The following is a 23,508-nucleotide window of genomic DNA, read 5'->3' on the forward strand; positions in this document are numbered from 1 at the left end:
GGGAGAAATTCTACTGCAGTAAAAATCTTTACATTATTTTTTGTCATTGTTCATTTTTTTGTTTATAAAGTCAAACTGCAATACAGGTAAACATATCTACCTCAGATTGTAGACTTCAGTCATACAAGATGTCAAATATGCCTAGTGAAATCAGAAGATCGCATAAATTTTATTCCCTGATTTATGTAAAAATAATTTAAATGATTGTTATCTGCACAGAGTTTAGCAAGGTCACTCAAATGAGAAAGATTAATATGAATGTGCTCTACAAACCCTCTGGATTGTGTTAGCTGGTGAGACTGCATGCCAAAAAGAGTTCTTAAATAAAAAACCCAAATAAACTAACAAAAAACTCCTGCTAATTTTCAGAGAACGGTATTATGAAGGTGACTAACAATGAAAAAGACAGAGTTACCAGTCCCAACATTTCTACTCTGACATAGACAGTGGAAATTATAGCAGCCAAATAAGAAAGTGTAATCCTGCACAGTGGAAAATGTGTTGCCCACAGCAGGCAAAACAAGATGACTCATTGATACAGTTGAAATTCTCAGTTTCCCTAGTGCTTCCATTTCAGAATGAAGGTTATTTATACCATTATTTTTTCTAGTATTACATAGGGATAATGAGAATTCCTCTTACTTAACTGTACCTTTCAGAAGACAGAGAAGTAATTTTCTCACAAACACACTGCAATAACTCTCTGGCCTGACATTTACTTTCTTCTGTCTCAGCTGGCACCAAGAACTGTGATTTTTAAACAGCTTTTTGTTTTACTGGGCAGTGCACCAAGGATTCAGTCCAGAGAGGGACTCAGTATCAAAAACCAGAACACCTACCTTCAAGAGCTGGGAGCAGAAATGGAAATCAGACACAGTGGTGAATGTCCAGAAACTCCAGAGCAGCTCCCAAAGCAACTCCCATCCTCAGCAGGGAGCCCAGTGGATGAGCCAGTAAGAGATGCCACAAAGACAGATATAACAGCCTTGTGCCTGTCTGGGCTGCCTCATTTGGTGCTCAAGGGCATCTTGCCACTCTGGAATTACAGCTCAGACTCTCCCTGGAAAAGTATTTCAAGTCCCTACTGTTGGAAATTTTTATTTTTTTCTTTTCAAAACACATGAAGTATAAGCCCCAACTTGTGACTGTCTCCTGACTATATTTCTGCTCAATTTCCTCTTTCTTCTTATGAGGTGTTAGTCCACATGTTTCACCTCTAGAGAGTGCAATAATACTAAACAGTCCAGAAAAAATTGGACTTCCTAAGGCCTTAATCACCTGTCCACAAAAATGTTCTGCTGTTTGCTGGTCCTTTGCTTCTAGTTATTTCCTTTATGGTAAGGCACAAGCATGCCATCTTGACACTTGTAAATAATCACTAACTTGGTGATTAATAAAAGGCCCTGAAAGATAAGGAGAAATGGAAGTTTGATTCTCCCAGCAGTGATACTGAACTGAGTTCAAGCCATCATATGCATCATATACATGGACCATTGCTGATCAACTGCATCCCAACCAGATATTGCAGCAAGCCTCTTTTGCAGAGGAATAGGGCCATTTCCCTTGTCATCGCATTAAAAAATGCTGAGCACCAATGGCAGACTAGAAAACTCCATATCTAGTCAATAAATTACATATAAGGTACTCAAAACGTTCATTTTCAACAGGAATTAAATAAAGAGACTAACATACTACGGTAAGTAATCTTGAGCCAGGTCATGCAGACTCAGAAGATCAGAGAAAGCTGATCTTGTCTGCACTAGAACTGACATTAACTCACAGTTTAAAATTTAAAAAAAGGGAAAATGAAGTAGAAGCTACGAAATTATTAAAACTTTTATACTTTACATTCATAATTGCTGATAAAGTCTCATTACCTTATTGTCTCACACTCTAATCTTTCTACCAGTCATAGCAAAAATGTGCTGTAACACCAAAATCTGTCTGCAAGACTAAAGCATCAGGTTGGAAATTATATCTATGTTTACTATACCTGTATTTATATCTATGCACAACATAAAGCCAAAAAGTTTAGATTTTTAAAAAGTGTTCTTCCTGCCAAACACTGCTGAAGCATATTCAAATAAAACAAATCAGGTCAAAATATGGTACTAAATGTATCTACAAAGTTCAAGCTGGTGTGTCATGTAGGAATAAAACAGATATATGAAATACTACTTTTTCTTTTTTATGTGATAGTTTACCACTGTTTAGCAATGTTATACACAGCTTGATATGATACAAGTATGATGACTCACTGTCAAATAAAAAAATATTTTTCTTTCCTCACCAAATATAGGTTTGTGATCTGAATATTAGCTTTAGGGTTTTTTCCTTTTCAAAGCAGAAGCCAAAAAACACAGTGTTTTTTTTTCTCCAGACACATACTCATTTTTGACAATAAGATTTAGCAAAGATAAAAAGTCCTGGTTAATTAACAGAATACTGAAGTAGTCCTTCTGAGTTGGATTATGTACTTGGTAAAATGTGAATATCTTCAGTAATTTAAACATTCTAATTCAAATATTAGTGATAACATAAAAAACCTTTAATTTTGAAAATTTCTGGGGAAGAGAAACTTCCATGGATTCTGGAGTTAATTTTTCATAGAGAATTCTTAAATTAATTCACAGGTTTAATAAGTGTTCCCATAAATTTAACAGTCACTTAGCCACTAGATGCTTGCCTGAGATTAGATAAAAGGCTTTACCTCGAATGCTTGAAAGGTTAATCCTACATTGTAGTTTTCTGACACTGTTATTTTCCACACACATTCCTTCATTGGTCTGTAGTCGTCAGGATAATTGGGAGACTGGATCTGGCCTTCATTTTTGTGAATTTCACCTCCACAAATAGCTGATAAAAGCATAACAATTTACTGTCAGTAATGACATTTTCTGTAATGTCCCCATGCCCAAACAGACATCATATGCTCTCATTCTCAAAACTAATAATAAAATTGTTCTGGAAAGTACTTAAATCTACCAAGGATAAATTATTGAAAACACAATTGATTAATTGATTTAAGCCATTATATGTATTTCAGTTAGCAAATATAATTTAGCATTTCTAATAGCTCTAAACATGTCTACAGTGTTGAGGATGAATGTGTAATCATGGAAAATCTGAATCTATACATTCTACAGAATATATTTAAAAGGTCAGAATAATTAAATTTTTATTCACCCTTGAAATATACTTAATAAATATTCTTCATTAATATTTATTAACCTTTAGAAAGAGACAAATGAAAGCAAAATCTCTCATTTTATAATGATCTATGCATTTTAATCTGCAGTTTATCACTTCAGGCTTTCATGCAGTTTGATGAAACAGTTACTAGAAATAAAAAGTATTTTCACAAAAAATACAGGTTCTATTTTAAACAGGTAAATGTTGACTTGCTAATATACTCAATGTGCATGGGTGCCTTTATTAACTATCCCCAGAGTATGTGGAAAATATGAGACAGATTTTTTCTGAAGGATAAACAGAAAGTACACACAGAAATCTTCGCAAACACTAAGCACAAGAACATGCATATTTAGTTAATTAAAGACTGGTAAAAAATGTTTATGATTATCACCAGTGATTTCCCTGAAAATGAGCTCAGCAGAAATCAGAAATCTGATCACAGGAGGACTTTCAGAATGCCCTGTCTAGTAACTTAGCACCTACTGTCTCTTAGTGATGAAATACTAATTTCATATATTAATTATGGTGGAGGATGATGAATATCCAAAGGTTAATATTTTTCTTCCATAATCAATTCCATTTTAATGCTATAAGAGGCTTACCTTCATAAATTGCCGCAAAACCTTTCCCAACCCAGTTGCTGCTGCTGCGGAACTCAATCCACATCCTGCTGTCGGTGGATGTGAGGACTTCTGGCAGTTTGTCACCACAAAACCTGCCTAAAAACATGCAACCAGTAACTGCATTTTCTGCCGCCTCTGAAGCCAAATGCTGCAAACATTTATACAAGTGTTTAACATTATAAGCAGAAGTAGCAGAACCAGCTCAGTGGAACTATTCATACGCTTATGGTCAAGCACATGTGTTTCTGCAGATCAGGACCTAATGCACAAAGATTTTATTATAAAGCTTTCAGAACACTTTACTGCAGTCAGGCTCACAAGTCTAAGTATAAAACCTTAGGGGAATTAATGACAAAAATTATTGTTAGAGATTGTTTCTATACGTACAAACACATGAGTTTTGGAAGGGAAAAGTCAGTACTTATCTTAAGAAAGCAATGCAATCTACATCACAGTAATACAGCTCATTGTGCCTAAGGGCCAAAGAGATTTAAAAACATCTAAATTACCTATTCTATATAACCCTCTTAAATTCTGCATAGGTAGGAAAAATTTCTGTTTTTCTAGTTGGTAGGGAACAGGAGAAGAGGACAATTACTGTCTAGTCTTAACTGTTCTTTATTTTCTGTTCAAGGCCAAGAAAACAGACATTCCTTAGAATGTCTGAGAACAGACATTCCTTAGAATGTTAGAGAGCTGTCCTCTGTATCTGCACACTAGCATTATGGGGGGTGGAATCTTCCCACCAACATCCTGAATTAAAGTAGGATGACTGCACCTTTTACATTTCAGTTGCAACTCAAATTTAATTCATTATTGCTTTGAGTGTCTCGTCTCTGCAAGAGCAAGGAAGGACACCCAAAGAACAAATAGAAGCAATCTACTCAAAATCTTAAAGGAACAGGCACAGAGCTTGTAAGAACAACTCTACAGCAGGTGCATGTTCTCATCATGTGACCTATGAATTTCCCATCACATGCTCTGCAGAGCTATCTGTAAACTACTTCCCTATTTCTCTGCAAAAAAACTATGGCAGCTTCATAACTCAATATCCGTAAGCGAAGCAAAATCTTGCATATTTTGTAGTTGGCATCTTTCCACACTTGCAGCTGCATAATGGCAAGCTGCAGTGAAAGGAAGGCTTAAAGTCAAGGCCATTTAGAGGGGCTTTTTCCCCATCCCCAAGTTTAGACACATTCTGGACACCTAAAACCCAAGAGGTTTGTTGTGGGTTCAACAGCAGGTCCACTGAGCCCAACGAGTGTGGTGCAGTGGACGGTGCAGCATTCAACAGTTGCATACCAAGAAGAGAGGATTTTCTCCAGTAGCCATCTCTTACTTCAATATAGTCGTACCAACAGAGACTGCTCTTGTAAAGGTCCATGGTGGTAAAGTTTAAAACGATCTGCAATCAGATGAGAAGGTCTAAATAAATCGTGTGTGGTAAATAAAAGAAAAACAATCCCAACAACATTCTGAAGAACTGAAGCCAGAGTGGTCACCTGTAATGGGATTCCAACTATTTAGACATTTAATTATCCTCTCCTCAAGTATTTCTTTGACTAAGTAAAGGTTTCCTGGGAACATGAAAAGTTTATTTAATCTTATATATTTGAGCAGATTTAAGACAAACTACTCACATTTAATTGCTCACAGGGAGTTTTTTACTGAGAAATAAAAATTTGAGAATGCTAATTAGAGTAATATCATTTTAAGTATGCTACTTGATAATTCCACTGCCAATTCCTCTTCCATTACATTTTGACTATAATCAGCACTAACTACAATCAGCTGCAAAAAAAAAAATTAAAAATCATTGTTTTATTTTGGTTCTGCTTCTCCTACTGCTGTTTTGACAAGATATTTTACTCTCTGACCCATAAATGTTGACAATGTTGGACAATAATTCTGAAAACAATTTCACTAATAGGAAATGGTACACCTTTAATGGTATCCCTTAATGATTCTTAATGAAACTATAATAAAGCTTTTTATACAGAAATCTGAGCTCTGCACAGTTCTGGAACTTTTGAACTTGGACTCCAAGTGTTATTGAGCATATCTGTAAACAGGCATATTTTCTATACTCACTACAAGGACTACCCTTATATTAAATTACATTACCCCTGTTTTAGAAACATTAATCCCAAACTGTCATAAATTTACACTTTTAACACAAGGAATAGGATTTGTCCTGACCACACATTGACATAATAGCTACAGTTTAAACCCTGACTGATTGGAATAGTCTTATCATCCTGTCCTGCAATTACAGGTATAAATCCAATAGAGCAGATTAAAAGTTATTAATATTTTGTATTATAAAATAATTTTCAATAATACCTTTTTATTGGATTTAGGTGCATTTAGAAAAACAATTAATCTTCTTCAGAATCAGTTCCTCAGTGTACATAAATAAATATTTCAAGCTAAATGAAATTTCTCTCTATTCACATTTGAGCATAGAATTGGTCTTAGCTTTGATCCTAGAAACTCGCAATTGAAACCTCCCTTTATAAAACAAACACAAATTGCTTCACAGTAGCAGATACCTCACACTGCAAAAATACATTTCCATGGCAGCCTATGGAGCAGCTGTGAGTGTCAGTTGAAAGGAGAGGAATTTACCCCTAGTCCAGTTACAAGGAAAAAAAATTTAACACCATAACTGGAAAAATGAACCACAGACAGTCAGATAACATGGTTTTGTTCCATCTCAAACTTCTCTGTTTCATGTAGTCTTTCATGGATATTTAACCTGAGGGACATTTTGCCTTTACTACTTGGGCAGTCCTTCAGGAAGATGAAGATATAAATGCACAAATATTACCAGAATTCCAAAACCACCTATTTACCATGAGAAATATGAAGAGCTGGCTAAAAATACTAACATTCATATGCTTTACTCTGCTTCAGTTTTTTAATACATTTCCAAATCTTATTTGAATCTACTTCAGAGGATGGCAGAGAGATCATTCTCTCATGCACACTGCAATTCTCTCTCCATGGCAGAATTTTTCTCCTTCTACTCTTCCTTCAAATAAAGAGACTACACCAGCTACAAAAGTTTCATTCTCCTCAAATCATCCACTTTGCAGTTCAGATTCCCTCTAAACTCCTACCTTTTTTTTTTCCTCAAAACTTAAGTAGGTAACTCTGCATTTAGCCATACTGCCTGGAAATCCTGCTGCCCTCATCAGTCTCATCCTTTTCCAGCCATGCCAGCTTTACCCCCTCATCTGTGCAGTCAGAGGGGTTCACAAGGGGAAGCCCTTTTTCTTTGCCCTGATGAGATGCAGACAGCTGCTTAAACTAATCCAGCTGGCTCTGCTGGAAGCAGGCTACAGAAGCCACAACCTGCATCTCCTTCATTGCTTCAGCTCCTCAGAGCCTGGAGGTCTCTCACCAGTCTAGCCACAAGTTTTCTTTTTTCCATGACACAGCTGAAACATTGCATTTCTTCTCTGTTCTGTGTTTGGAAACTCACCTTTTTCCAAGCCTTAGTTGCCATGATAGAGTTGGCAAATGGGTGGTTTCACTTAGCTGTGATCATGTCAATGTCTCAAAGTGATGCTGTCTAAATGGAAACGGTTAAAATTTAATGAGCCTTCTCAATGGCCCCTACTTTTGAAACTACATGAAATAACCTTCACAGCCTTTTCTCATTCTGACATGCCAAGGTATTTGATGATACAGCAGTTTCTTAACACATGACCAGAATTCATTAGCTGTACATAGGCAGAACCCCCAATCTGTCACAGCATGATTTCTGGTCATGAACCAAACAAGTTTAAATATATTTAAGATTCTGATTTGCTATTCTGCAAAGTATTAAATAGAGCTACAGACAAGGCAGAGCTTGTTCAAGGGGACAGGATGGCTGAGAGGCTTCCCAGGAAAAGCAATCAATGGGTATTTGTCAGCACAATTAAAGAATTATTGATTACACAGCAGATTCAGTTGCAGCTTCCAAGAGAATATATCATACCTCCTACTGCCTGAGATAAAAAAGCACAAAATATACAACCTGTAATATGAACCAAGGTTTCTGCAGGTGGCGTTTTTTTACCCATATCAATCAAGGATTTTCTGGCCTATTTTAAGTCTCACATAAAACATTAAGGAAAATTGAAACGTAGCATAACCTATTGAAAAAGGCGGACTCAAATAAAACACTGCCACAGTTGCAACTCTCCCTCTGCCGATAAAATTTCTACACACGAGGAGGCAGGATTCACCCTGGCTGGGGGCATACAGCATTAATAACACCATCCTCCCTCTGAGACTTTTCTGTGTACAGGTACACTGAGTACAGCTTTGACAGCTACAGTCTTAAGTCTCTAAAGCAAAAGGCAAATGGACTACCTTGTTTTACTAATAGGAACATACGTATTTTACACTGGTTTGGCAATTTGTGATGCCTTGTGAATAAAGGGAATTCTACAACTAGTGCATGTGACTGCAGTCCCAGCCTTCATTAAATTTCTTGTCATCAAAGATCAGAAGAGTCCTTACTTGCAGAAAGGACCATGGATAGAAGTAGTCCAAACTATGCTTACACAGCAGAATGCTAAATCCCAATAAGTAAATAGAAGAGAGCTAGGCAAAGCCTTTTCAGTTTATTTTTAGGTGACTAAAGTGCTCACTGACCTTTCAGAACATGACATGATGCACTTACACATACTCTAACCTCCACACAATATTCCTGAGATTTATCAAGGCCAAAGCAGCAAAGGAAAAAAACACGTTTAATTTTCCCTTCATTATATGAATGTGTTATCACTGTCTACTGAGAAAAATCGGGATCAAGTATAATGCTTGTCCAAGGTATCATGATATATGCATTAGCTAATATTTAGACCTCATGGCTGTAAGTAGGGTTCTTTATCTAAAGAATATCCTATGGGAATCGCATGGACAGAACAGACTTTTTGACACTAGCACAAATATAATTTACTTTATTCTTGCTGAACTATATGGACACTAGAGAGTTGGGGGAAATAACAGTGCCCTATGGACATGACTTGTCATGCAGAATTTCAACTAGAAAATTCTGCTTATTCTGCCACTTTTGGGGCAGGAGGTAAATTAGGAAAGGAGCCAGCCCTCTCACGTTGCTGACTTCAGCACAGGGGCTTTCCCCCATTAATATTTTGTCCAGTATAATACAGCTTCAGTGGTGGTTACAAACACAAGACTTTTTATTATATTACAAACATATTAATATTACACTGGTGTCTATAGATAGGCCTAGACCAAATTGGAGTATGCTATAAATACTTAAACATCAACATTAACTCACACATTAGTATTTTTTCCAAGAGCAAATAATTGTAGATGAACACACATTTAAAAATTATTTTTTCAATGGAGTGGTGTGAAAAAAACCTAAGCCGTTTTTGTTGTTATCACAGTAATGTCTAAACACAAGTGATGGGGACATAAATTTACTATCTAGAGTAATTTTCATCCTTTGCACAAACATTCTCTTATTCATCTCTTCATTTATTTTCCCTGACAACCTGCTGAGCCACCCTTTTCCTCCCAGCAGAGAGTGTTTAGTTTTCCTCCTGTCACTGGCTCTTGCCCAGAGGAGGGCAAACACTCTCCAAATGACTTTGCTTTCATTCCCCACAGTAGAAAATGCCCTCACAGCTCCTCAGGATCTATTGGAACATCAAGAGTGTATATTCTTGGTGTCTACCAGGACCCTGACCTGAAAGAAACATGGAATAAAGTAATATAATCAGGAGAAAAATTGTCTATTTTATGCATAGTGAGAGACTTCTGAGACAAATGACCGAAACATCTGGGGGCAAGTGCTCGGTCTTCCTATTTGAACTTGCCAGTACTGAATCTATTAGATTCTATATTTCAAGTCTTTGGATTCTGTATTTTAGTCCTTAGTATTTGTCTGCTTGATATCAGCCAGTACTTCATGTAAGGAAACTTACATCCTTTTTCCTGCATATTTTGTCTCAGCTGAAGCTTTTTATCACTCCCTCTATCCTTTTTTGTTTTGAAACAGCCTGATATTTGAGCCAACAATTTAAAATAAGATCTAGCCAGCACATTTTTAAAGTGTATAGGAGAAGGACAGGTTTTGTTTCAGTAGGATGACACATTTCTCTCCAAACTCTCTCTCACCAAGCTCATTTTTTCCCCCGCTCTTTTTCCCATAAAATTGATCCCCAGAAAGTAAAACTATATGCACTAGAACCAGTTCCAGGGAACAGCCATCATGACACTTTCCTTACTAATGTTATTACAGTTTCATCTTAGAAACACTTTATTGAACACACTAAGAACTTCCATAGTTACAGCCCAGCTATCAGCCCCATACAGCTCAGTCAGCTTTCCATGCTCGAAAATGGGCCATTCAGGAACCTGAACCACCGCTTCTACTTTTATATTGAACCTTAAATTGAACTGGGAGCCAGTTTTAAAGGAAGCTCATGGTGCAAACATACAGCAGATTAAAATCATGCCTTTATTTCATATGGACACCCATTGATTCGATGATGTGGTTCTAATGCCACAGATCAAAGAAAAGTCAACAGTACATAGTCCACTGTCTCATTTTTTATGACACACCATTATTTTCAATTAATATGCATCTCTTAAGTTTAAACAAAAAGATAAATAATTACAACATTTTGCTTTGAATATAGTATCTGTGTCTTGATAAAGGAGTGTTAAAATACCTTCTCTCCTGGGGTCACAGAGATTCTCCATATGCAGTGTGTGTAGGAAGGATAACCATTTGGAAATCCAGGAGAAGAAAAGTTGCCTGTAGATTCCTGCAGTGTTTCTCCACAGGCTGAAAGAAACAAATTACAGTAAAAATATAAAATTTAATGTGCCTAACAGAGAAAAATGCATCTTTCCAATATCTACTCAGAATACATTTAACTCACTGCAGATGCAGAATGGAAAATAAACTAGTTAGTTTAAAATTTATTCAAAGCCGTGATTTTAAGCCAGTCTGACATTCATTCCATTTTATGCGGGATGTTTTTATTCCATGAACTATTTCACTTGTGTGTTGTCTGCTGACATAACCAAAATTATGGCAGTCTTAAAAATATCATTGCTGTCAATCAACTGCAATATATACATAGAACTCTTCGGTAATTAAAATAAAAGTTAGGCATCCTTTAAGAACTAAAACAAATGCTAGCACAACATGACTTGCATCAAACTGAAATTTTGTCAGTGGTTTCATTAATTTAGTCCTTTACCCACATGAAAAACTGATTTGATCTAAACTCATTTATGTTAGTAGGGAAAACTAAATCCTTTATTTGACAAAGTCTCCTAGCAAAAGGGATTTGTAGAGATATGACTAAAAAAACCAAAGCAAATATAAAGTCTTAAAATACCAAAGGCTTTTATACTCTTTATTACTGAAAATTTTAGCAACCTTCTCTCACCTGTCAATCATGCTGTTAGAAGCTGGTGGATGTTGGCTAATAAATCATCTTCACACTAAAATATAACATGGAAGTTACTGCCACTACCATTAAAACTGATTTTGGTAGGGTGTTGCACCTTAGTCAGTCATCTTTTTTGATCTTAATTTTTTTCACCCACTGATTTTGCAGACGTCATACAGATAGGAATTTGATATTATCTCATGACTAACAGTGTAATCAGATCTGCAGTGCTTCCAAATTACAGGGCTACCATTGCCAGCAGGTGAACAACTCTGTCATCAAAATGCCAATGAATTATAAATGTTCCGGAAAATCTTTAAATAAAAGAGGACAAAGGAAAGGATTGCTTATGACAAGGTCAGACAACACAGCTGTAAGGGCTGTTTTGTTAAAATGCATCTAAGATGGGATTGGACAACTACACTGTTATGTCAGGCGTAAATTACATTTGAGGCATTAAATATGCACTCTGACACTCAAATGGTTTTCATGATGAGGAGAGAAAGGAAAGATTGGCATGGCCCTCAAGAAGCGTAATACCTAAAGCCACCATCACCGTGTCCTTTAGGAATGAAACGTGAAAAAAATTTCCTCCCTTCGTTTAAAAAATGTGGTTTTATCTTTAAAAAATTGCAGGCAGCCACAGCAAATGACATTTCTGCACAAAGCCTTTTCAGTGAAATGGCTATATCTGTCATTAACCACAATTTATTTTTAACACAACAATGAATGCAAAGTCATTTAAGTTGCAGAGTTCTGTACTGAGTTCCCCCAGAGCTGGTGAACTGTGCCATAGCTTACAGTGTGTAAGGAAAGCACATCAGAAAAAGCCAACAGCGAAATTGTTGGAGTAGAGGACAGAAGGGCCCGAAGATGAGACATCCACAAGAATCCAAGCACTCCTCTCACTCTTTTTAGAGCCCTCTCTTATTCTTCCCCTTGGGCATGGTTTCATTAAGACTACGCTGGAACATTCCATGCTTCATATACAGAAGATGCGTACAGACCTAAAACAATGGCTTTTAAGTTGCAAAAGGAATCATGGAACTTTTTCCCCCACCCCCAGGAATTACAGAAGAATAAAGGTATTTAATATGAAAATTTACCTTATATCCTTATTACATTCCTGGGATCTCTCTATCAAATTTAAATTATTTTCAGAAATATCTCTAAATTTAACAGAAGCATAAGAAAACTTGTAAGTAGATTGCTTCTACTAAGAATTAACACAATCAGAACTTATAAAATGCACTTGGGCTTTATGTGTTTTGCCATATTTATCTTTTCATTTTAAATTCTTGATTACTCAAGGGAACTATAACAGGAACAGCTTATGCCAATCATTAGTTGAATTATTTTCTATGGGATCTGAGCTCTAGGCTGGCTTCCAAAGCTGCAGTAGACAGGGAGATATGTGGAAATTTCTTGTTGAAAAGCACATTTCTCAATAACGGGAAACAGGTAAAATTCTATCACTAGAGAATGTAAAGGTTTTCTTTGTATTTGGACTGTAGCAACTGCAGCATTCATGACTAGGCTTATAAAACAGAATATTATAATTTTTTTGTACTGTATAATGGCCCACTAGTAATGAAATCCACTTTGGGAGAGAAATGTGAAAGGAAAATGAGCGGTAGGGGCCACACACTTAAATTTCATTTCATAGTTATTTTAATATATTTCAAGTCAGAAGATATCAATTACAACTTCAATCTTATATGGCTGTGTTTTATAAAGCATTTGTACATTTTTATTCCTTTGTTAATCGTTAACATTTTTCAAGGTTTTCTCTTATGCTTTTTCCTCCTTTCCAATGTCATGCCTTATATCAATTTTACTAGGCTAGACCACTTGCAGAAACACCACTTTAGCTTTCCCCACACACATACTCTAGCCATAAAAGCCACTCTCTTCTGTTTTATAGCTTGAGAAGGTTAGACATCTAATAAGACTTTCCATGGTTAGGAGAGGGAAACTATTTTTGCTTCTCCTTGTAAAGATTAGCAGTGGGTGTAGGCAGCAGGTAGATTATATGCTTATACAAAGCAATTCCAGCCAGTGTACTCTGCAGCAGTGTTTAATTACACAGCCTGTGTGAGACACCTCTCTGGGCTGGCCTACACACATGGTCAAGTCCCATCAAGGATTACTGTGAAATCTGCAAATGATAAAGCCCTGATCCTCCAGGACACTTAGAGAACCATGTCTCATTCCTTTGTACATAGCACTAGCAAATTCATACTACAATTTATGGCTAATTTGAGTTCACCCTTTTTCTGTAAGTTCTTTAAGACTTAGACACAAGTCTGTACAGCTATACATATATGGCAAATTAAGCTGCCCCGGAGCCCTAAAAATGCCTGCTGCTGATCATCTTCTCGTTAAGTCAAAACTTAAATCGGTTTACTACAACTCAGGGTCTTACTATTGACTTGATTCCTCTTTATAGTTATAGGGAAACTGTCTTAATATAAAAACCCTAATTCTCCTTCTGCAGTGAACAAAGGCTGACTTTTGAAGGTGAATATTCTTTTCTAATCTAACAGGGATGGCAGCAAGTTAAGCCTGAGGAACAGTGAGAACAGCACAAAAAAGAGACAGTCTTCAGCTTTCATCTGCTGCTTTCTACACACGCTGTCACAGACCCAAGCAATTCGTAAATTTGCTGAGCTTTGTCCATCCACCTTCTCTTCCTCTAAACAGATTTCTCCCACCAGTCCAAGACTCCTTTCCTAGACAATCTATGCAGTCCCACTCTACTCACTTATTTTTTTGTCCTCTCTTTTGGCATATGAGAATTTTTCTCCATCATTTTCCTTTCTTATTCTATTACTCCTATAAAATTACATATAAATGTTAACTATAATTTCTGTATAAAACTGTAGAGGCAGACCTGTGCTGAAATTTTAGCAGCTAGAAGAAAACACATTTTATCACTCAGACTGTCTGAAAACCACTGTAACACATCCAGCCTCAAAGTTCGAGTTTTATTCTCAAATACCAAGACACTCAAAATTCAAAATCAGATTGGCAGAGGCAGGACTTCAATTTAGTTGTTTTCTTTCCCTTTATTATTCCATCACATAACAATATAATTTGGTTTTAAAATGTAACAGATCCCTATCAGCAATTACGTTAAAAACAAACCAAAATTGCTGTTGCTACATTTTAGAGACCTGGCACTTACCCTGCTGCTGAAAGGCACGTTATCAAATCTCACTCTTTGGCTTCACCAGTCTCAAAACTGTTTCTTGGTCAGTAAGCTCCTTCCTGAATAATGACCCTGAATATCCTGACTAGCTAAAACACCCTGGAAGACTCAGCTGCTTCCCTGCTGTGAAGATCACCTGTGTTTTCCCAGCAACCCTGAGCTCAACTTCATGTTCATGGGCCCCAGAAAAAGACTTGGACCTCTAACTGTTTGCAGAAATAATTAGAACTCTAAACAAAACATGCACAATACTATAAAATCCTTTATCGTAAATGAAAATGCTGGAAAATGCTAATTAAGTCATTGTTTTCTGCATTTTCATTGTATTGCATTTAAGGCAGCACAAATGAACATATGAAATAATGCAGATAATTATTAAGGATTGAAATATTCACTGCTATTTTATCATAAGCAAGCATCATGATTAATATCTTTTGTCTGAAACAGAAAATAAAATATAGCTCCAAAACCAACACAGTATGAGGGATTTTATTGCTATATTCTATAATGATCACTTGATTCTTTACATAAAAGCAAAATCTTTATGTCTGTCTGAATTATCAGTTTCAGTATTTGCTGGAAAATTTATTAGAAGAAAAGAACTGTGCAATTTTCAGAGATTTGCTTTCTTTATTGGATTCAGTTTGGGTTGTGTTATTCAGCTACGCAGCTTCTATTAAAAATATTAACTGAAAAACCAGCACTTTAAATAGTATGATATTTAACATTTGTAGAAAAAACTTCTGCTTTTTTTCTCTGTCTTAAAATTGACTTTCTTTTATGGCATGGCTCATCTAAGTAAGGCTGGAAAGACAATTTGTTTTATTCCAAAGTTTGCGAAGCTGGGTGCCAGAAAAGGAGCATAATCCTTTAACCACCATTCATTTTTATTATTCATGTGAGCTATGTTCACCAGTGCTGCAAAAAAAATTTTACTTTTCAAGTGCACACTGCTACTGAACAACCACAGTGGTTTTGCAATACTGTGAAATGAACTTTCAACAAGACTTCATGACATATATGAAAAGGATATTTTCTCTGAACGACTCTTTGAACATTAGCACAAAATATACATTGCATCTTCTACAGCTCTGAAAGTGCATATTAGAATATTACATACATACTAAAAGATTAGTTTACAATTTCTTACTTTTTTTTTTAAGTCAATATGATCTTTAGATACTACCTACTTGCATAGTAGTTTTATTTTTATAGACTATTTTTTCCTCCAAAATACGTCTTTTATCAAAATACAATTGTGTATTCTTTGTGTTTATGAAATTGTTGCTTTCTATATGCTCTCATTAGAAATAATGCTGCCAAATGTGTCATTTTTAAAGCACTTTCTGTACCAAAAGGAAAGTGTAGAAATTGTTCCCAAAAGAACGGCTGTTACAGAAAAAGTGTTTAAGTGGTTTCTGCTCTGGCAGGCCCAGAAGCTCTGTGCATGATCTCAGAATATACAAGACTAAGATCCAGTGTACTTCCAGCACGAAGGAAAAGTGTATTTCAGCTGTACAGTGTACACCAAATGCACATCAGAATCCCCAGATCTTCAGGAGATCCCATTGCTGCTGGTACAAACTTGAAGCAACTCCTTTACTTTAATTCTGGTCCCTTTCTTTAGTCTTTTTGTATTGACCAGTTGGTTAAAAGTGGCACTATATCTAAGTTGAAACGGTTCCTGAGATGTCATTAATTCCCATGAGGAGCAGTAGGGCTGTAAGCCTGTGTGGCACAGAGCTGGGATGTCTAGCCTCCCTCAAGGATCTTGCTGGTAAATTCTGACTGAGATGCCATTTCTTAACTTCTTTGGTTGACACCAAAGGTTAACTGTGATATCAGCAGTAACTAAAGCAAGGAAATTAAAACCTTTTCCTTTGAGTTTTCCACCATTCTGGCAGCACTTAGTGAAGAAAGAGCACTAGAGAACAACATGAACCAGAGTCTCTGGGTTACTCCAGGCTTGCCACTGCTGTCACTGAGGCAGACAGCAACTCTACCACATTATTTTGAGATAAGAAATTAACATGCATTCAAATTATAGGATGACAGAATTAGGCAGAAGATATTAAAATTGCAAATTCATCTGTTAAAAATGTAGAAACTCCACACAAGAGTTTACAATCTAGTTGTCCTCGCTTCTTCTATTGACAAGTTTTGAAAAAATATAATGGATTCACAGTCGAGTGCAATAATTCACTTTGCTCCTTCTGCACTCCACTTGAATCCAAATAAAGGACTCCAGCCAGTATGCAAACCAGAAGTGATATCAAGCATCTTTTTCTAGATGTTGAACAGCTAAGAAAAACAGATTGAAATGTCATGTTGCTTGATACAGTTCATCTGTCCTTAGGCGCTTTGCATTCCAGTAACCTTATCCATAAGATTTTTTTTATGATTCGATTCCTGAGCAGCCTATGTCAGTTGCCAACACAGAAAGAGAATATTGAGCAGCTGACTCAAAAAGTTTATCATTCCTCTTGAACAACAAGTCAAACAGTTGCTAGTATGTGTTTTTTGTTTGTTTGTGGTGCAATACCTGGACATCTATACAGCTTTCTTGCCTGTGCAATATCTCCTTTACTTAGACGGGTACGCTGGCCAATGGCAGGTCGTATACCATTGTCATCACGGGAAGGGAGAATGGTATCCAGAAACATGCCCCTAAAAAAAATAAAAATAAAAATAGACCCCAAAAACCCCTATCAGGTTTCTGTCATAAAACTCTCCAAGTTCCATGAATGTATACCTGTTTTGTAAATCTGGTTTTTACATATGGCATAAATAGGAGGGTAAAATACAGCACTTTAAATTCAGACAGCATGCCGTAAAATTCCTCAGGTTGGCAAACTTTACGTAAAGTTACCAAAAAAGAATCTTCTCTCAGTACATCAATTAACATATCAGATTTTATATTTCTGCTAAACAAGAGGAAGAAGATCTCTTACTACTGTTAAGACTACAAAGGGAAAAGACACTGCTGTTGAGTTATTGCTACATGGGAAAAAAATTAAAAATTGCATTAAAATACATAAGTTAATCTTTAGCACAAAATTCTTAATCACAAAGTTTCTATTTATAACAAAGTTTTTATGAGAAGGCCTATAGTCTGACTTACAAGTGAGAGCAGGTAAAGTCAAAAACATTTGCCAATCATGATTGTGTTAAGTGTTGTAAGACATTTAACTCCACTCTAGCTGCTGACACTTTCAAAACAGAAATGCTTACTTACCAGCCTTAACTTGCCTCACAATAAAATATATCAACTTACCATATGTGATTTTAGTGACATTAACCTTAAATGACAAGACATCATAGAACATTTGTTCCAAATGTGCAGTTTATTCAAAATTTCCCAGATTTTAAATATGATCTAAAATATTTTGGTATTCTAAAATAAATTTTAATAGAGTAAGATACAAAATTACATTCTATTATCATGTTGAAGAATTTAAAAACACTCAAATGCCATAAAATAGAAGTTAGCAGAAGAATATGATTCTCTAGTCTCTTTTTATTTAATTTTTTTAATAGTCACTTGTATACCTGTAGGGCTTTTATTGAAAAGTAAAACCAGTACTTTCAGACATAACATAGATCCAAAAATTAATGAACAGCAAGGATCTTTGTAGTTAGGAATACCATTTAGAAATGGTTTTTAAATTATAATAAATGAACCATTTTGAGTGTTGCAGATACATACTGCTCTCTTTATCGAGGCAGATTTTTTGAGGCATCACCAGAAATTCTGCAAAGACAGAATCATCTCAGGATGTTACCCTAAACAGTGAAATAAACTACATATGGCATTAATCAGTTTCTAGAACTAAGGCACATTATTCTTTAGAAAGTGATTGCATCTATAAATTATAATTCAATTTTCCATTGAATTTCAGCACAACATCAAATTGATGCTTCTCATACTTTGAAAAACTTTGAAAACAATCCTCTCTTGAGCGTCTTAGCACTTTAATGAAGGAACATACTGTAAGTTTTAATACAGCATGAACAAAATCACTGTGTAGGACTAGAACTTTATGATGTTTTGAGACTACTTATCTGGGTGAGCGTAACAAACAGCTGGCAATATGCCTCACTGTGCATGACTCACGCTTGCAGGATGAATTAGTGCAAATCAATACCCAGCCTCAGGGCTTTGCTGGTTTTAAACAGTATGAAGTAACACCCCCTTGTACCTTGGGGCAGGGCATGTCTACTCATGGCACTATCAGTTTTTGCCAGCTTGAAAAGTGGTGAGATCAGGGGCAACAAATCAAATTACCTTGATGTTGCCATTGCCCTAGGACTCGAGGGGCTTCTGTCTTGTTCAATTACTCTATTTTATACAGGTTCTTATAATCTCTTCCTTAAGGTATTGGTATGTGTAACTGGATTAAGCAATGTGACTAATAACTACCTCATGTGGCTCATTCCCATGCTCTTCCAGGGGTGAATTATGTGTATGCTGAGTAATACAGCCCCTGGTTGGATTTTTATTTAATAATATCATTTATACTGAGAGAACAAACCAAAGAAATTTTCAAAAGTTGGTAAGGTTTTAGTGGCCCTCAGTTTATTTCAAAGTAGCAGATTGTCTAGTATTTTTGCCTTAAAATGCATGAATTGGAAAAGAAAATAAAACAACTACAACAAATAATTAAAAAAAACACCCAAAAAAACACCCAAGCACATAACTTTCAAAACTAATAATTTTTGCTGGGTGTTTTTGGAGGTGTCTTTTAATTTTACATTTCTCTTGTATTTTTAGAGGATAATTAGTTGATGAAATATAATAGGAGACTTCTTCAGTTTTTCTCCTGAGTAGGGCTGACTTATGGGACCAGTTCTTTGTACAGCTCCCCACAACCTGCATCCTTTCAGAGAGAACCCCAATCAGTTACTAAAGAGCTGAGAATGGATCAGCCTGCAACAGGACAGAGCAAAACCGGGAGAAGTCTTTATAATAAGGTTTTGATGACCGTAACAATCTGTAAAAATAACAGAGAGGAGGCTGGAGCCTGTTATAAATGCTTGACTACAGTCCTTAGCAAAGTCTGTGGCTTGTGTGGTAGATATCCAAATAACCTGTGCTCTACCTGCATAATACGTAGTTATGAAAGTCTACGCATCAAAGGAGATTTGTCTTTCAGAGAACAGATCATGTTACCCATAACATTCCTAGTAATTTCATTCATTTGATTTTTCTAAATTCAAATTTTCGTGGACAAAAAAAAAAGTGAGTATCATGTAAAATGATCCAGTTTCCAGTTTATCTTGTCTGAAAATGTAAAGAACTGCAGAAAGATCAAAAGGCTGCTTTGAAACTGAACAGAAAAGAAATGCATTTCCAAATATAATTAAATTACTTTCAGTTAAAATAAACAAGCTGTGCTTTGACTGCTGTAGGAATACTATATCGCAAGGGACATTTCAAGGGATTTCAAAATACTTCAAAAAAGCATAGCTCTTAGCATTCACAGACAGGAATAGAATTAAAAGTCAAAAGGTATAACCTGAGACTCCAACCTTGAGAAGGTGTTCCTGGCATAGTGCATAATGCTGTCAAAGTCATATGGTTCCCCAAGGGAGTTCACCTCTCCAGGCTCCATCTTCAAAAAGTTATATTCCTGACCTACAAATGATTGATAATTATAGATTCTTTAACATCTTTTTTTTCTGTAAAGATAAAAACTAAACAGGAAAAGAAAAACAACAAAGATCCTAACTTGCTGACATTCATAAATCTTTGCCATTTGGGAGAAAGTGCGTGACTTCATAATGCCCTCTTAACTGATAGGGCAGACATCTTCTGACACACACATCAAATTTGTATACTTGGATTCAGAAAGACTAGTCTCATGCAACTGACACATGAAGGTCCCACACATCATGATGTGCTTCATGTACAATCCATACAAATTTCTGGTTTGATTCTTAATTCCTAAAAGAAATCGTTTTGACAACAAAGACTCCAGAATAACACTCCTCACATATTAGACTGCATACTAAGAGTCTAACTGGATACTAAATCCAGCACTAAACTACTGGATACTGGAGACTTTGCTTCAGCAAAGGCTGCTCTCTGAAGCTTCGTGTAATGCAGATACTACAAAGTCACATTTTCAAGATACAGCTGTTGCAAACTGACAAGAGCAGAACAGGAGAAAGGGAATTATACTTAGTTCATAATTCCATAACCTAAGTTCTTTGACCTAATCAGTACATTAGCAATACAAAGCATTCCTTGCTCCAGTTCATATTCCCACTGGAGTTTTACAAAAAAGCCCTGCAGTGACATTAACATTTTAACCTGCATAAGCTGCATAATATAACAAAACCCAAATGTGTCAGTGGTCATGTCTTCCTGATCCCATTTAGTGACCCTCAGGTTCATGCCACACCACATGAAGAAGTTTCAGTCAGAAACCAGAGAGTCTGAAAGGAAGAGTAGGCATCTGAAGATGGCACTCCAGCTGGTTTTCTTATCACAGTAAAAGAAAAGGGGAAGGGCTCTTATGGCATCTGCACAAGTCAACAAATACAGCGAGACAAGAAATCAGGTTAAACATGCATGCCCTTTAAGGACTTTAGAGACTTAAGGGAGTGTGTGTCAGCTGCCAGTCTCCTTCCAAGTCCTAGATGAAGTGGCAAAGATTTATCATACCTCAAATATATTTTTAAATATTTTCTAAAGCAGCAAATACTCCAAGCTATCATTGGACAATTCCTGATTTCACCCTTTTTTGAGCATAGAATTCCTGTAATTCAAAATCAATGTGTCTCAAAGATCATACGCATTTATGAACACTGCAAATGAAACACGCCTACCTCCCTCCCATCTTGTCTACCCAACACAAGGGCACAACAGTTAGGGTGGCAAAGAGCTGACAGTCACAGTTTAAAGCTCTCAGGTTCCTCAGATGCTTTATCTCAACAGCACCAAGGTCACTGACTAAAGCTGCATGTTCTGTAGAGGGTGAGGTGAATAACATTTAAACTGCAGGACCTGTGCCTGGCTGTCACAGATTCAAAGTCCTTCACCTTACCTCCCAAGCTGAAGCCTCTTTACCAGCTACTGACGTATTTCTCCTTATCGTTCACTAAAGCCTACAAGAGAAATGTCCTTCCTCAAGCACAGAAATAGGACTTTTAAAGAGCCTTAAGAGCAGTGGCTTTTTTCTTGAGCATGATTGTTATTTTGCTCCTTCTAGCCCTCAATTTTAATGGCTTGCTACTCAGCCAGACCTTTGGAAAATGTTATACTATAATTTCAGTATTTTATTTGTAAATCAACTTGAGATCAGTCAAGGTAAGAGGAATAGCAGGCATAAATGCTATTTCAGCTATTCAGCACTTAGTTCTAATAGAGTTAAGCAGATGAAGGAAACACCAAAAACACTTCCCCCCGCCAAAATACTTATCAGAATATCTCACCAGGTTGGATGTTTTCTCTAATGATGCTGACATGGTCATCACGGTCTGGTCGTGTATGTTCATGCCAAAAACCTATCACATGACCCAATTCATGGACAACTATGCCAAATTTATCACAGTTCTTGCCAATGGATATAGCCTGAGGACCATTTCCCCTTCGACCCACATAAGAACAGCACCTGTAATTATAACACAAACACAGATGAAAGTTTTCATATAAATCTCTACAATAAAATCTGTTTACATACATATCTCTACACACAGAAAATTCAGTTAAAACTTGAGAAAATAGGATATAAAAATTCAGCAGTACAGTGCACAGCATAATTTCAGGTGTCTGTACAAACTCTAGATCTTCTACAAGAACAGTTCATTATTCGAAATGCATATGAATGGGGCCTTTTTGATATTATTCAGGGTCTTAAAATATGTTAGCTTTGATCAAGAGAATTCTCACTGTCATGATAATCTCTTCAATCATTCTATAGAATGACATGGGAACTTGTTTTCAGCAAAAGAATAAAATTAAACAATGCTCTGATGATAGTATGCATCATCATCTCTTGGTAGGTCATTGATAAAATGTTAAAAATGACAGGCTGCAGGATAAGCCCCTGTGATACTGTAATTTCAGTCACAGCTTGAGTCCAATCCATTTACCACAACCCTTCAAGCCCAACCACGCAACCAATTTAACTTGCGTAGTTTACCATTCACCTACTATCCTGAAAAATCACCTTGGAGACTCAAAATGTTTAAACACATTTAATTCCTGGAACTTAGTTTGCAGATAAAAATTTTTATGATCTTAATACAACACATGATGGCAGAGCAAGGGATTGATGAGAATAAAGCTAGGCTAAGCACATTTAAAAGGCAGAAAGAATCCTTTTGTTTGAAACAATTTAAACACTTCTGCAGAGTCTTCATGTTTGTCACTGTGTGGAAACTATACAGAGAAAAATTACAATGCAGAACTAAAGAACATTAATGATTATTTATGGCTTAAAACAAATCAACAGGTTATTGAGACCTAAAATTGCATTTAATATATTTTCAATAGTTTTAACATGTCTATTTTATTGACTTCATATACATTGCATGCTTCAGCAAGAAAAGACGTTATTTGGTGACCTAAAAATTTGTCTATATAGTCAATATTGTTTTTTCACAGTGATACATTGGAGATGAACAGATAGAAAGGAAAAAGTGAAAAAGAAATTATTCTGAGTAGTACCTTCTGTGATGTCTCCTGCTTTGCTCCTATTGACGCTATTGATAACCAGGGCAAAATATTAAAACAAGAATTTAACTACAGTTCCTCTTCCTGTCCTTCTTACTTCTTTTGGACCAAATGATGGTATACCTTTTTAAGGCTGTATTTTAGATCACTTCTGAAAGCTTTTAGTGGCATTTCATATATCAAACAGATTTTTAGGTGTCTGACAAAATAATTTGACATTTTTCTCTTGTAGTAAGGAAAAAGAAAGGTTGAGCATTCTCAAATGTGTTTAATAACTGAGGGTACCTCATCTGACAGATGGCTTTTTCCAGAAGAAAATAAATTAATAGCAATGTTTTACATAGAATTCCTCTAGATTGTCTA

General features: G+C 36.1%; 1 protein-coding gene across 2 annotated transcripts in view; it reads right to left on the reverse strand.

Moving 5' to 3' along the window:
- Positions 1-23,508, reverse strand: part of TLL1 (tolloid like 1) — a 127,244-nt gene that overhangs the window by 33,204 nt on the left and 70,532 nt on the right. For both annotated transcript variants that reach the window (XM_088056879.1, XM_088056880.1), the window contains exons 6-12: positions 21,903-22,081; positions 19,995-20,100; positions 17,008-17,132; positions 10,523-10,638; positions 5,121-5,223; positions 3,798-3,914; positions 2,711-2,856 (exon numbers count right to left, since the gene is read on the reverse strand). In XM_088056879.1, coding sequence (XP_087913005.1) covers positions 2,711-2,856; positions 3,798-3,914; positions 5,121-5,223; positions 10,523-10,638; positions 17,008-17,132; positions 19,995-20,100; positions 21,903-22,081 — 892 coding nt within the window. The remainder of the gene's footprint in view (positions 1-2,710; positions 2,857-3,797; positions 3,915-5,120; positions 5,224-10,522; positions 10,639-17,007; positions 17,133-19,994; positions 20,101-21,902; positions 22,082-23,508) is intronic.

Source organism: Pseudopodoces humilis, chromosome 6 (genome assembly GCF_049639895.1).
Source record: "Pseudopodoces humilis isolate 2021_Gansu_Grassland_sample_001 chromosome 6, ASM4963989v1, whole genome shotgun sequence".
Lineage (NCBI taxonomy): Eukaryota > Metazoa > Chordata > Aves > Passeriformes > Paridae > Pseudopodoces > Pseudopodoces humilis.